This window comes from Heptranchias perlo, chromosome 32, assembly GCF_035084215.1.
Source record: "Heptranchias perlo isolate sHepPer1 chromosome 32, sHepPer1.hap1, whole genome shotgun sequence".
Lineage (NCBI taxonomy): Eukaryota > Metazoa > Chordata > Chondrichthyes > Hexanchiformes > Hexanchidae > Heptranchias > Heptranchias perlo.
In genome coordinates, this window is record NC_090356.1 from 381,553 (window position 1) to 397,753 (window position 16,201).

The following is a 16,201-nucleotide window of genomic DNA, read 5'->3' on the forward strand; positions in this document are numbered from 1 at the left end:
GCCAGTTTAGCTGAGAGGTAAAGTCTTGCTTCTGAGTCAGAAGACTTAAGGTTCAAGCCTCACTCCAGGACTTGAGCACATAAAAAAGGATATTACAAAAGCAGACAGGATCCATGGCTTTCTAAATAGAGGCATTGAGTACAAATGCAAGGCAGTTATGGTTAGCCTTTATAAATCACTGGTTAGGCCTCAGCTGGAGTATTGTGTCCAATTCTGGGCACCACACTTTAGAAAGGATATCAAGGCCTTGGAGACGGTACAGAGGACATTTACCAGAATAGTACCAGGGATACAGACTTCAGTTATGTGGAGAGGTTATTATACCGAATACAAGCAGGGTGCATCAACCAGGTCAAGTCGTCTGATCTGGTAACTGATCAGATAGGGAAGAGAACAAACAAGCTTTTGCTCCAGGACAATGGTATTGTTTAAAAGCTTAACCATCAGGCTGTCAGCTGCCAATTTTCTACAGTTTATGGCTTTGAGGCTTTCAAATCTATTTTGATTGAATGTGTTGATTAATTGTTAAAATGTTATCATCTGTCTTTTGTACTATCCAGACTTCAAAAGGAAGAGAAGGAAATAGTTAGGCTGGCAAACTCTTCAGTGTTTTCCTACCTCACTATACTCTGCTGGGAGCTTCTCGGAAGTTCAATCTCAATTAAAACTTTTCATCACGGACATCTTGCTCAAAACTACTGAAGAGAACTGTTAAGACTTAGAACTTTTGTCTTAAAACGGATACTAAATGTTAAGTGAAAAATTGGAACCTAGTCAATTCTGCTGTTTTTAATCTTGCTTTAGTTTAATATTATTCTGAATAAACTTGATTCTTTGTTTTTAGCCTGTGTTGTTGATCCATTAACATGGGAGAGATCATGCGTACATGATGCATACCTCAAAGTTAAAAGGGTCATCCACGATTTATGAAACATTTATGAGAACACGCTGTTGGTTATCACATTTAAAGTAAGATGTGCAAGCACTGAAAAAGAGTCAAAGAAGTGCAACAAATCCAATTCTGGGCCCCGCATTTTTGAAAGGAGGTCAAGGTCTTGGCGAGGATGCAGAGGGGATTTCCTAGAACGTTACCAGGGATGAGGGAATTCAGTTATCTGGAGAGACTAGAGAAGCTGGGATTGTTCTCCTTAGAGCAGAGAAGATTAAGGGGAGATTTAATAGTGGTATTCAAAATAATGAGGGGTTTTGATAGAGTAAATAGGGAGAAACTGTTTCCACTGGCAGGAGGGTCAGTAACCAGAGGACACAGATTTAAAATAATCGGCAAAAATGCCGGGGGGGGGGGGGGGGGGGGAAGAAAAGATGAGGGGAATTTTTTTTTACGCAACAAATTGTTATGATCTGGAATGAACTGCCTGAAGGGGTGGCGGAAGCAGATTCAATAGTAACTTTCAAAAAGGAATTGGATCTCTACTTGAAGGGGAAAAATTTGCAAGGTTATAGGGAAAGAGCAGGGGAATGGGACTAATTGGATAGCTCTTTCATAGAGCTGTCACAGACACGAAGGGCTGAACGGTCTCCTTCAGTGCCGCATGATTCTATGATCATCTAGGCTAACACTGCAATGCAGTCCTGAGGGAGTCCTGTACTGTTTTGGATGAGATGTTAAACTGAGGCCCTTATGCCTGTTCAAGTGGCCGTAAAAGATCTCATGGTACTAATCAAAGAGGAGCTCAACGTTCTTTTGGTGTCCTGGCCAACATTTATCCCTCAACCACCACTACCAAAAAGATTAACTCATTGCTCATTTATCTCATTGCTAATTGTGGGACCTTGTTGTGCGCAAATTGGCTGCCGGGTTTGCCTACAAAATGATAGCTATGCTTCAAAAGTATTTCAATGGCTGTAAAGCACTTTGGGGCACACAAGGATGTTAAAGGTGCTATATTAATACAAGCTCTTTCTTTTCTATTCAACAATGAAATTGTAAAACACAAATTCCAGCCATTCCAAAATAATATGAGAAGGCTGGGTTTGTGAAGCTGAACTTCTAACTGGCAGAAAATATATGAAAGTAGCACAAATACAGGTGTTGAGTCTCAGGGGACCTACTTATTCAGGCCAGCTTGCAACCAGCAGTGTCAAAACACTTATTATCTTCACCTGCCAAAGCAATAATATTTAATGAAAGGTTGCTGCCTTTCAAATAGATTCAAAGGAACCCTTCACATTGGCACAAGAAGCTTCAACTTTGCGCAATGTTCCTGTGTCTTGCCAGAGGAGATGGAGAAAGCTGCACTCACCATCCAATTTCTTAACAGCTGCTTAGAAATGGGTTTTCCTAAAGACTGGTCTCCAAAGAAAACAAACCGTCTAGATTAACAAGACTCTGCATGTTATCCATCAAGCAGGCCCATGCCCTGGCAGTATCAACAGATCAATGCTACCTCAAGAGAAGGGTTCATCCACGTAGCTGGATTTTGCTCCTGTTCAGAGTGCCAACTGTCTCCTGTCTAATCATGAGAGGGGCCATAAGTAAACTTATCTATACTATTACTTCAAAGACAAAGGACCTCATTTAAGTATATAAAAGTATAGATCAGATACATCTATATTAGTATTTTAAAGTATACTAAACAGTGAGGGCCAGAGGACACAAATGAAAATTAGTGAAAAGTTAACTTAATAGCAGGGAAAACTTCTTTACGCAGTGATGAATATTTAGAATAATCTACTGAGCAAAGTAATAAAGAGGAAAACGCTTGGGATGTTCAAAATATAAGTCGATGTCATGATGAGAGTTAATGTACCAGAGAAATGAACTTCAATTGGACAGCTCGTTCACCAGGGGGACGGGCGAGCTCGTTCACCGGGGGATGGGCTTCGATGGGAGAGTTAACTATAGAACGGCTTCAAAGGATCCTGATTTTCCTCTTGTTCTTATAATGGACTGAATTCCATTGGGCTCAACCTGCATCAGTGCCATAACTACAGTCTATTGAGACAAAGGACCACAGAATATGCTTACATAAAAAGTAACTTGAAAAACATTCTCCCAAAACCCCAAAGGATTGAAGAGACTCCAAAATTAGCAATATGCAAAAATACCAAATGCCAGGAATTAAAACTGGCTTGCTGTCTGCCTCAGATCAAGGATCATGTCATCTTTAAGGAGACAGTGCTCTAGCTATTTTCTTCAAGGAGATGGAGTTAATTCCTAAGGATATGTGGAGATTTAATTGAAGAGGAAAAATGTAATTTTTGGATTATAACAATGTGCTGGAAAAGTTCTATTAGATCATACTTTTCTGATTTGATGAGGATCATATGATGCCTACAGTAAGTATTCGGTGTAGACACTCCCTCATATTAAAACATTTGCTAGTCATGAAAGCACAAACTTTGCTGGCTCTGTTGATTCTCTTACTTGTTGCAGCCACTAGGTGATGCTTTTCTTGCTTGGGTGGTGACCAGGAGGCGTTTTAGAAAATCAACACGGATAGTTTTCCATTTCTCAGGTGGAAAAATGTGCAATGCCAGCACTGTGAAATAGTGCGCTCCATCCACTTCAAAAGCATTTTCAACCCATTTCTCCTTTGGCTGTTCCAAGAAACTCTGTAGGTTCTTCTCCTCTCGGGATGTTGCCCGGGTCCTGTAACATGATTGAGTAACATCATTGTATTTACAATTTATGAAAGAGTGAAAATTCAATGAGGAATTTACTGTACTTACGTGTTAAGAACATAGAGGACTGTATGCATTATGTATGGGATAAGATGGATGTTACTCTCTCTGCCTCCTCCACCAGTATCAACGCTGAATGACTGCTCCATTGCAAAACGCAGGAAGAGTAGTTTAATATCATGAACATTTAGTTGGTAGGTGGGTTCACGCTGGCCTGTACACTCTTGCAAGTACGTATTGTGTCTGAAATCAGAAACAAGGTAATCTAATATACAGTATACCACCAAGGAACTTAACTATCTGACAAACATCTGAATGAATCACACAATGTTACAACACAGAAACAGGCCATTTGTCTCAAGACTGCACTGTGTTTTTCTCCTTGGGCCGCCTAGTCTAATAAGAACATAAGAAATAGGAGCAGGAGTAGGCCACATGGCCCCTCGAGCCTGCTCCGCCATTCAATCAGATCATGGCTGATCTTCAACCTCAACTGCACTTTCCTGCCCGATCCCCATATCCCTGATTTCCCCTAGAGTCCAAAAATCTATCTATCTCAGCCTTGAACATATTCAATGACTCAGCATCCACAGCCCTCTGGGGTAGAGAATTCCAAAGATTCACAACCCCGAGTGAAGAAATTCCTCCTCATCTCAGTCTTAAATGACTGACCCCCTTATCCTGTGACTATGCCCCCTAGTTCTAGACTCTCCAGCCATGGGAAACAGCCTCTCAGCATCTACCCTGTCAAGCCCCCTCATAATCTTTTATGTTTCAATGAGATCACCTGTCATTCTTCTAAACTCCAGAGAGTATAGGCCCATTCTACTCAACCTCTCTTCATAGGAAAACCCTCTCATCCCAGGAATTAATCTAGTGAATCTTCTCGTACGAGGACCAATCCCAATATCCTGCTCACTCCTCATACTTTTAATATTCCTCCAAGTGTCAGCTTGGCCCAGTGGTAGCACTCTTGCCCAAGTCAGAAGATTAAGTGTTCAAGTTTCACTCCAGAGACTTGAGCACATAATCTAGGCTGACACATTAGTGCAATACTGAGGGAATACTGCATTGTTGGAGGTTCCGTAGTTCAAATGAGATGTTAAACTGAGGCCCTTCCTGTCTATACAAGTAGATGCAAGAGATCACATGGCATTATTTGAAGAGCAAAGGGGTTCTCCTGGTGTCCTGGCCAAAATTTATCCTTCAACCATCACTAAAACAGATTAACTGGGTATTTATCTCATTGCTGTTTGTGGGACTTTGCTGTGCACAATTTGGCTGCCTCTTCTGTTTGTCTACAAAGTAAGTGACTATGCTTCAAAAGTAATTAATTGGCTGTGAAGCTCCTTGAAGCGTGCTGAGAATGTGAAAGGTACTTTATAAAGGTTAGTTCTTTCTTTTTCAAGCAACTATCTAATTGCCTTTTAAAAGAGTTAATGAATTCTGCTTCATCAAGGGGTTGTGGCAGAGAATCCCACATTCTGCTGTGTAAAGACATTTTTTTTTAACATCCCTTTTATTTCTTTTTGTTATTTTAAATTTACCATCTCTTGTTACTCTCCTGTCAACCAGTGGAAACAGTCCACTACTATTTCCCATATCAAAACTCTGATCAGGTCATCACTTAAGCCACAACTTCTCAAGTCTGTCTTTGTAAATTTAACCCCTCAACTCTGGTAACAGCCTTCATTTTTTCTTTGCTTTTATATCCTTTCCATAATGCGGTACCCAAAATTGTACACAATGTTCCACATGTTGTCTAACAGCGTTCCTTAACATGTTCAACATTAGCTCCTTGCTTTTGTAATCTTTGCCTCCAAGTAAACCAAGAATTCCAACTGCTTCTCTAAATGACACGTGTACTTGTAAACCAAGAACCCTCTGCCCATCTCCTCCATTTAAAAGCTCACCATTTAATATGTATTTTCTTTGCTTATTCTTACTTACAAAATACATGACTCCACATTTTTCTACATTGAACTGCATCTGCTACCCGTCTGCCTGCCTCTCTACATCCTCCTGTGGTTTTTCACAATCCTCATCACAATTTGCCACACCCTCCCCCCAAATATGGTGTCATAAGCAAATTTTCATATTGTTCCCTCAGTTCCTAAGTCCTTCACTTCCCCTGTTTAAATTACAGGCAATATTTCAGAATGAAAGATCTTAAACTTCACACCCTGTGTTTAAATTAAATCTCTCACCTTGCCAAACACGTAGCAAATGCTGATTCAGGTACGTGTGGACCCCACACAGGAAGCAATCCATTACACTTGGTGTTCGCATTCTGTAACGCAGCACTTTCCCACTCCTCCCGACCACGTGCCAGCCTAAAGGAATAACTCATTAAAATCAGTCAGATCAGGAGTTACATGGGCAATCATCATAAATTATTGAAACCACTCTCACTGGGCTAGTAAAACCCTCTAGTAAATCAGAGTTGAATTTGTGAATCATATATAAATAACTCTTACATCCACTGTGTATCCATTTACACTTTGTTGTAGATGTAAAACAACCTTAAAAAAAAGGGAAAACCAGTCATTTAATACTAGGTTCTCCTGATCTGGAGCCTAAAATTTACAAGGATTTACAATTGTTCTCAGGAGTTTGCATGCAGTTCCAATTATCTGGATTTTCCAGTTTAGACCACTTCTCACAGGGAGTACTTGAACAATAGCTTTCAAGGAGCAGGCCAGCTTAAACAGAGCTCCAACTTACAGCTAAAAATTACCCAACCCGATCCCATACTACCTGTGAACTATGCCATGCGAAATTCTTTAGTAATTAAATAAAACCATTCACCATGCGAGTATGGACAGATCCTTTCATAAGATGGAAGAATATTTCTTTCAACAACATCTGCAAACGTAACCTTTCTAATGATCGTTATAAAGTAGAATTACAGCAATGTACAGAACCAAAATATAGTTAACTTACAAAAGGAATGAGCTACGATTGTCCAAATGCCTTTTCTCACCCTGACCTCTTGAGGCAGATTTTCTTGTTCCTGTATTGATCACTGGGGTGCAGCAAATGCAGGATAACTGGGCGGGCAGGAATTCACCTGTTTTCCTGCTCATTAATTTAAATAAACGGAAAATTGGGTGGGCTCCCTTAATGATATGCACTCCTCCCTGCCCAGTTAGTCATGTATTTGCTGAGCTCAGGTGACCCAATACCCCCAGGTGCAAGAACACAGAATTCTATTCCTTATGGTTTTAAAATCACAGCACTCTTGGAATAAACGTAATGCCACTAAATCAGTGCAGATATGTTGCGGCAGCTATGAGAAACTTGAAGACTGAAGGGTCTGCTCATACCAGCCATTCCACTTGGTCCCATTCCCTAGACCCTTTTCAAATAATTATCCACTTCCCTTTTGAACACCATTATTGATTCTGCTTCCAACATTGCTGATCAGACATTCCATGTTCTAACAACCCTCTGCGTTTAAAAAAAACATTCCTAACCTCTCCTTTTTGTCCTTTGGTGATGGTCTTAAATTTATGTCCTCCAATTACCATCTCAATCATTGGAAATAGCTTTCCTCAATTTAAGTTATCAAAACCTCCCAATTGTAATAGCGAAAAGAGCAGGGTTCCCATTACCTGACTGCAGCAAGATGACAATCATAGTGGACAATATTGAAGTGCGAGACCGTACTGTATCCCTGCTGTTTCCGTGGTTTGTTCTCAAACTCTTCGACTGCCACACGCTTTGTGAAGGTGTAAATTCCTAACACTTTGGTTGGCTGAAACAGAGATGAATAAGGATCATTCTGTTGTGCCTGCTAAAGAGCAGGCATCTATACCATAAAACTGTACAGCAATTGCATTTCACTTGGACAAAGTGGGCGTACCTGAAATTTATAACCCTCACGGCAAATGCAGCAGGTCAAACCTGGTTCTTCAATTAGCTCTTCCATCTGCTTCAGTAATGTTGTCGTGGTGACCACCTGACCTTTCTCATTAGTCTGTTGAAAGAGAAATAAAAATATTAGAGAGTGATCCGAAACAAATAATATGTAAAATGTTAATGAAAGACCTTGACTTGCCACAAGCCATTTAGGGTATTTATGTTGTTGGTGCAATCATCTGTAACAGCCTGGTCTTGGCAGCACGTGAATCTTAAAAGAACATAAGAAATAGGAGCAGGAGTCGGCCAATCGGCCCCTCGAGCCTGCTCTGCCATTCAATAAGATCATGGCTGATCTGATCCTAACCTCAAATCTAAATTCATGTCCAATTTCCTGCCCGCTCCCCGTAACCCCTAATTCCCTTTACTTCTAGGAAACTGTCTATTTTTGTTTTAAATTTATTTAATGATGTAGCTAAAAGGCAAGTCAGTGCTCATCTGTTAACAGTGTATTTTCAAGGCAAGTCAGTGCTCATCTGTTAACAGTGTATTTTCTCACATGCAAGAAAAAGACTATAGAGTAGCTTTAAAGCTACACTTTTCCTGGAACCCAATTAAAATAATTACTTGACAAAATGCTATAATTATTAGCTTTCTCCACCAAGTAACAGCTTTCTTCTTCGTTTTCACTGCCCAGCTTCCAAGGTGAACTCTTTCAAGCATTGCCACATCTTGGTTACTCTAGCTGTTCCTACAGAAAGAATCTATTTCCTAATTTTCTACTTCTATTCTTCAAGTCAGAGTGGCTGAGATGTAAACTGATGGAATTCACACCAGTTGAGAGTTTAGCAGACAGTGGTCTCGCCAGCTACAAGACCTAGTTTGATACAATTCTGAAGATGCTAAATGATTTGGTTATTGCAGCAATATAAAGAAGCTGTGGGCTTAAACAAAGCATGGGGACGAAGTCCATCCAATAACGACTATTTGCCATGTAAATATCAGTAACGCGTGCATGAATATTACTGATTTAACAGAGATGAGTGCGCTTTGGCTAAAGGTAAAGTTAAGGGCTAAAACGATTGCTGGTGTGGGGAGAACCCAGTTATATACATGCTGTGGAATATAAGTGAAGTTACATTGCTTTGCTTGATAATAGTTTGTTTTACTGTTCATTTAATAATTTACTAAAATTATACCAAAACCAAATGTGAGAGCTCCAGCTCTGCCCGAGGTAACTCACAGAACACAAACAGCTCATCAAAGCCTTTCCATCATCTTCAAGGCACAAGTCAGGAGTGTGATGGAATACTCTCCACTTGCCTGGATGAGTGCAGCTCCAACAACACTCAAGAAGCTCGACACCATCCAGGACAAAGCAGCCCGCTTGATTGGCACCCCATCCACCACCCTAAACATTCACTCCCTTCACCACCGGCGCACTGTGGCTGCAGTGTGTACCATCCACAGGATGCACTGCAGCAACTCGCCAAGGCTTCTTCGACAGCACCTCCCAAACCCATGACCTCTACCACCTAGAAGGACAAGAGCAGCAGGCACATGGGAACAACACCACCCACACTTTCCCTCCAAGTCACACACCATCCTGACTTGGAAATATATCGCCGTTCCTTCATCGTCGCTGGGTCAAAATCCTGGAACTCCCTTCCTAACAGCACTGTGGGAGAACCTGCACCACACGGACTGCAGCGGTTCAAGAAGGCGGCTCACCACCACCTTCTCAAGGGCAATTAGGGATGGGCAATAATTGCCGGCCTCGCCAGCGACGCCCACATCCCATGAATGAAAAAAAAAGAAAATTCTGAAGACCCATGTCATTTTTACAAACCTTTATTTAATAAATAAAAGGAAAGTATTAGAAAAGTTAGTTAACCTAAAGGAGGTCAAAATGCCAGCAGATGACAGGTCAGCTCCAAAGATCCTGAGGGAAATGGGGGAGGAAATAGTGGAGGCCTTAGAAATTATATTATATTGTGTGCCGGAGGACTGGAGAGTGGTCAGTGTAAAGCCCATTTTCAAAAAGGGAGACACAGCTAAACCAGGTAATTACAGGCCAGTTAGTTTAATGTATGGTAGAGGAAATTTTGGAATCTTTAAAGATTAAAATACTGAATATCTGGACAATGAGAAAATAATTAGAAGCAGCCAACATGGATTTCAGAAAGGAAGACTGCTCGATAAACATGATTGAGTTCTTTGAGGAGGTAACGGATATAGTGGATGGGGAAATGTAGTGGATGTGATGTACATGGACTTTCAGAAAGTCTTTGACAAGGCACCACACAGGAAAGAAAAGAAAGAAAGAAAGAATTTGCATTTATATAGTACCTTTCACGACTTCAAGAGGTTCCAAAGTGCTTTTTAGCCAATTTAGCCACTTTTGACATGTGGTCAAAATAGCAATGAGATAAATAACCAATTAAACTGTTTTGATGATGTTGGTTGAGGGATAAATATTTGCCAGGACACCAGGAGAACTCCCCTGCTCTTTTTCGAATAGTGCCATTGGATCTTTTACGTCCATCTGAGAGGGCAGACGGGGCCTCGGTTTAACGTCTCATCCGAGAAACAGCACCTCCAACAATGCAGAGCTCCCTCAATACTGCACTGGAGCCTAGATGATATGCTCAAGTCCTGTACTGAGGCTTAATCCCACAACCTTTTGACTCAGAAGTGAGAGCACTACCACTGAGCCAAGGCTCACACCTAGGAAACTACTGTTGAAGATTAAGGGGTATGGAATTAGGGGAAGGGTAGCAAATTGGATTAAAAACTGGTTAGAAAGGAGGAAACAGAGGGAAGGAGTTAAGGGCAGTTTCTCAGAGTGGTTGGAAGAGGGTAGCGGTGTCCCACAGGGTTCAGTTCTGGGACCACTTCTGTTTGCTATATATGTCAATGATTTGAATATAGGGGTAGAGGGAGGGGTGCCCCAAGATACTAAAATAGGAGGCATAATAAATAACCCTGAGTACCAAGGGAAACTGCAAGGGGATATTGATTAGATGGTGGAATGGGAGAAAAAGTGGCCGATGGAATTCAATGTTAGATGTAGGTGGTATATTTTGGTTAAAAAAATACAAATAATAATTATACTTTGAATGGGGGAAGATTGGGTGATGTGGAAGAGCAGAGGGATTTGGGGGTTCAGGTTCACAGGACATTAAAAACAGCACCTCGTGGACAAAGCCATAAAAATCTAATAGATTACTGGGTTTCATGGCAAGGGGTGTAGATGTAACGGTGAATCTATACAAAACCTTAGTAAGACCACAGCTTAGTACTGTATGCAGTTTTGGGCTCCACACAATAGGATGTTGAGGTAATGGAGAGTACACAATGCAATTCACTTGGATACTGTCTAGTATTAAAATGTGCTACCGGAGTTAATGATTGAAGCAGAAACCTTGTCAGCATTAGAATCATAGAATGGTTACAGCACAGAATGAGGCCATTTGGCCCATTGAGCCTGTGTTGGCTCTTTGTAAGAACAATCCAGTTAGTCCCATTCCCCCACACTTTCCCTGTAGCCCTGCACATTTTTTCCCTTCAAGTATTTATCCAATTCCTTTTTGAAAACCACGATTGAATCTGCTTCCACCATCCTTTCAGGCAGTGCATTCCAGATCATAACCACTCGCTGCGTTAAAAAGTTTTTCTTCATGTCACCTTTGGCTCTTTTGCCACTCACCTTAAATCTGTGTCCTCTAGTTCTCGACCTTTCTGCCAATGGGAACAGTTTCTCTTTATTTACTTTACCTAAACCCTTCATGATTTTGAACACTTCTATCAAATCTCCTCTTAACCTTCTCTGTTCTAAGGAGAACAACCCCAGCTTCTCCAGTCTATCCACGTAACTGAAGTCCCTTATCCCTGGAACCATTCTAGTAAATCTTTTCTGCACCCTCTCCAAGGCCTTCACATCCTTCCTGAAGTGGGGTGCTCAGAATTGGACACAATACTCCAGTCGTGGCCAAGCCAGTGCTTTTATAAAGGTTCAACATAATTTCCTTGCTTTTGTACTCAATGTCTCAATTTATAAAGCCTGGGATCCCGTATGCTTTTTTAACTGCTTTCTCAACCTGTCCTGCCACCTTCAAAGATTTGTGCATATATACCCCCAGGTTTCTCTGTTCCTGCATTTCCTTTAGAATTGTACCATTTAGTTTATATTGCCTCTCCTTGTTCTTCCTGCCAAAATGTATCACTTCGCACTTCTCTGTGTTTAATTTCATCTGCCACGTGTCCACCCATTCCACTAGCCTCTCCATGTCCTCTTGAAGTCTATTACTATCCTCTTCACTGTTTACTACACTGCCAAGTTTTGTGTCATTTGCAAATTTGGAAATTGTGCCCTGCACACCCAAGTCCAAGTCATTAATATATATCGAAAAAAGCAGTGGTCCCAGCACTGACCCCTGGGGAACACCACTGTACATCTTCCTCCAGTCTGAAAAATAACCATTCACCACTACTCTCTGTTTCACACTTAGCCAATTTCGTATCCATGCTGCCACTGCCCCTTTTATTCCATGGGCTTCAATTTTGCTGACAAGCCTATTATGTGGCACTTTATCCAACGCCTTTTTATTCAAACACATATACATATATAGACATATACACATGTCTACATACAAATAGACATGTGTATGATGTCTATATACACATCAACCGCATTGCCCTCATCAACCCTCTGTTACTTCATCAAAAAACTCAATCAAGTTGGTTAAACTCAATTTGCTTTTAACAAATCCGTGCTGGCTTTCCTTTATTAATCCACACTTGTCCACAAGACTATTAATTTTGTCCTGGATTATAGTTTCTAAAAGCTTTCCACCACCGAGGTTAAATTGGCCGGCCTGTAGTTGCTGAGTTTATCCTTACGCCCTTCATTGAACAAGGGTGTAACATTTGCAATTCTCCAGTCCTCTGGCACCACCCCCATATCTAAGGATGTTTGGAAGATTATGGCCAGTATCCCTGCAATTTCCACCCTTATTTCCCTCAGCAACCTAGGATGCATCCCATCCGGACCGGGTGACTTATCTACTTTAAGTACAGTCAGCCTTTCCAGTACCTCCTTTTTATCAATTTTTAGCCCATCCAGTATCTCAACTACCTCCTCTTTTACTGTGACTTTGGCAGCATCTTCTTCCTTGGTAAAGACAGGTGCAAAGTACTCATTCAGTATCTCAGCTAAGCCCTCTGCCTCCAAGTGTAGATCTCCTTTTTGGTCCGTAATTGGCCCCATCCCTCCTATTACCCGTTTACTATTTATATGCCTATAAAAGACTTTTGGATTCCTTTTTATATTAGCTGCCAGTCTATTCTCATACTCTCTCTTTGCCCCTCTTATTCCCTTTGTCCCTTCTCCTCTGTACTTCCTATATTTAAGAATTCGTTAGGCAGATGATTGAAGGAAAGGGATATTGGAACAGGGCATTTAGCGCAACCAGTCTGTATTGATGTTTATCTTCCACAAAGACAGTACCCCAATCCCATGTGTCCGCCCTGCTCCCATGAACTTCATTTTAAACGCATTCAATGTTTACCGTCATTCCAAGTGTGCCGAGTGCTTTCTGCCGCATAGCCATTGCCATCCGTTTCTTTTCTGCTCGCGTCTCCTTTCGGGCTGCTTCAATTTTCCTGTTGACTTCTGGGTGTTCCCGCAGTGCCTCCAATAGGTTTTCTGCGAGGGTCCCAATGCCTTCATCACTGGAAACCTGCTCCAGTTTATGCAGGTTTGTGATGGAGTCCGTTCCAATTAACATCTGATAATACAATGTGCGAGAAAAATTTACTCCGAGATACTACCAGGAACCTGGCAGCGAGGGCAGACGGCACAATAACAGCCTAAGCTTCAGTGTTTGCAACAGATGCCACTATTAACAGAATAAGCCTGAAAAGATTTTCCATTCTTCAGACATCTTCTCCCATTATCTACTATTTCCTGACAGTTATAGTAAGCAGTCAAAGCCACGCTACCAGCTGGAGTTCCACACATCTGCATTTTCACTCCTTCAGGTAAAGCCCCTCACCCTGAGTAATTATGTGGAAGATTCCAGATCCCAATCCTCTAACAGGCACCGTAATAAGTGTGTAAATAAAGCAGGTCCGACTAAACATACACTGTGTGCAGCACATCTAGAACAGAAATAGAGGGGTATGGTAACGCAGTGATTATGGTGCTGGGCGTTGAGAGTTCAAATCCCACCATGAAAAGCTGTGAAAACTCCGGTAATTTATGGGCTTGTACTAGCAAAAAATTGATCAAAGTTGTGAGATTGTTTTAAAAACTCAACTGATTGGGGAGGGAAAATGCTATCGTTCCTGGTCTGGTTTACACATAACTCCAGTTCCACAATACATGGTTGAACTTTAATGCCTTCTGAAGAGGCGTACGTATGTCACTCATCTGTAAAACAACTGCTACAGAACAGAATCAAGGACTGTAGCAAAGGCCCACCAAGGCAGTTAGAACGGCCAATAAATGTGGTCTTGCCAGCGTCATCCACATCTTGTGAACAAATTTTACAAAAGGGTAAAGAGCAAAATACCAACATGTCAGTAATTTATATTTATGAGAACTATATCAAGAAGTTGGCAGGAACCTGTTCAACTCAAAAATTATAGTGTAATGGTCCATTCAGGAGATCGAACTCATCATTCCATCCCCCATCTCAGCCTCAAACCACCTTTTGAATTACTCCAGTTTTTGCCTTCACCAACCACATTACCTGAATTCTGGATATTTATCACTCTGTTGTGTGAAGCGCTTCCTGACATCATTCCTGAATTTGCCTCGTAACAGTTTATACTCCTCATTTACCTTCTTTTAAGGCTGAAAACCACAAGTTTTTCTATCCTTTCCTCGTAGCTTATTCCTCTGACACAACGGATTAGCCTTGTGACCCTTCCCTGCATTGCTTCTTGGGCTCAAGGATTTCCTTGGTGACCAGAATGAAATGCAGATTCAAGGTGTGGTCTGCCCAAAACACTATACAGTTTCAACTTGGGGATCTCAGACTTATATTCTACTTCGATACCATTATGGATACAGTAACCTAGTAGTCACAGTACTGGACTGGCAACCCAGATATTGAGTTCAAATCCCACCGGGGGAAGTTGTAAAATTGAATTTTTTAAATTTGTTCATGGGGTGTGGGCGTTGCTGGAAAGGCCGGCATTTATTGCCCATCCCTAACTGCCCTTGAGAAGGTGGTGGTGAGCCGCCTTCTCGAATCGCTGCAGTCCGTGTGGTGAAGGTTCTCCCACAGTGCTGTTAGGTAGAGAGTTCCAGGATTTTGACCCAGCGACAATAAAGGGAATGGCGATATATTTCCAAGTCGGGATGGTGTGTGACTTGGAGGGGATTCCATCAATTCCATAAATCTGGTAATTTGTGGGCTAGAATTAGAAAATGACTACGAAAGTAAAATCCCAATGTTCACTAATGTCCTTCAAGAAAGTGGATTTGCCACCTCCACCTGGTCTGGCCTATATGTGAATCCAGTCCTATACCATGTGGTTGACCCATAATGCCCTCAGGGCAACTGGGATTGGCAGTAAATTCAGCCTTGCTGGTGTAGCCGACCTCCCAAGAACAAATAAAAAATTGGCAATATAACTTAGCATTACTTTGTGGATTGTTTCTGTGTAATGACTCAACAAGATCAGTATTTATTCTGTGATTCCCAGATTACCTAACTAGTTTGATACCATTCATTATGCTCCCCAGTTTTTCTTCCCATATGTAAAATTTTGCTCTTACCTATAAATGAACTTCATCTATCATAGCTCTGCTCGTTGGCAGATATTGACTGGACCTTTCGTAATACTGTAGCTCTTCGTTAGACCCTACTGTGCCACCACTTCCACATTGTTTGGGAGTTTGACCAACTTACATTATCTTTCTAAATCCAAGTCATTTCTGTAGATCAGAAACACGAAGGAGATCAGTATCAATCCCTGGGGCGCTTCACTAGCACATTTCCGCAGGTACACAACTCCCCCAACTACGATCTGCTGCTTCCTCTCTTTCAGCTTCAGCCAGAAGTGCCGAGTGGATGATCCATCTTGGCCCCACCATCACAGAAGCCAGTCTTCAGCCAATTCGATTCACTTCACGTGATATCAAGAAACGGCTGAGTGCACTGGATACAGCAAAGGCTATGGGCCCCGACAACATAGAAAGTTTATGGCACAGGAAGAGGCCATTCGGCCCATCGTGTCCACGCCGGCTGAGAAATGAGCCACCCAACCTAATCCCACTTTCCCATATTTGGTCTGTAGCCCTGCAGGTCACGGCTCTTCAGGTGCACATCCAGGTATTTTTTAAATGAGTTGAGGGTTTCTGCCTCTACCACCCTCTCAGGCAGTGAGTTCCAGACCCCCACCACCCCCTGGGTGAAAAATTTTTTCCTCATTTCCGCTCTGATCCTTCCACCAATCACATTAAATCTATGCCCCCTGGTTATTGACCCCTCCGCTAAGGGAAATAGGTCCTTCCTATCCATTCTATCTAGGCCCCTCATAATTTTGTACACATCAATCAAATCGCCCTTCAGCCTCCTCTGTTCCAAGGAAAACAACCCCAGCCTATCCAATCTGTCATCATAGCTAAAATTCTCCAGTCCTGGCAACATCCTCGTAAATCTCCTCTGTACCCTCTCGAGTG

The 16,201-nt window shown here is 41.8% G+C and overlaps 1 protein-coding gene and 1 long non-coding RNA gene across 6 annotated transcripts in view; one reads left to right on the forward strand and one right to left on the reverse strand.

The window, feature by feature from the left end:
* LOC137300887 (uncharacterized) overlaps positions 1 to 16,201 on the forward strand; it is a 203,685-nt gene that overhangs the window by 156,310 nt on the left and 31,174 nt on the right. The gene's annotated exons all lie outside the window — the stretch shown is intronic.
* The window catches only part of ubr4 (ubiquitin protein ligase E3 component n-recognin 4), a 266,230-nt gene that overhangs the window by 5,494 nt on the left and 244,535 nt on the right, over positions 1 to 16,201 (reverse strand). For both annotated transcript variants that reach the window (XM_067970130.1, XM_067970129.1), the window contains 6 exons: positions 13,077 to 13,295; positions 7,511 to 7,624; positions 7,260 to 7,402; positions 5,853 to 5,978; positions 3,694 to 3,888; positions 3,389 to 3,613 (listed from right to left, as the gene is read on the reverse strand). In XM_067970130.1, coding sequence (XP_067826231.1) covers positions 3,389 to 3,613; positions 3,694 to 3,888; positions 5,853 to 5,978; positions 7,260 to 7,402; positions 7,511 to 7,624; positions 13,077 to 13,295 — 1,022 coding nt within the window. The remainder of the gene's footprint in view (positions 1 to 3,388; positions 3,614 to 3,693; positions 3,889 to 5,852; positions 5,979 to 7,259; positions 7,403 to 7,510; positions 7,625 to 13,076; positions 13,296 to 16,201) is intronic.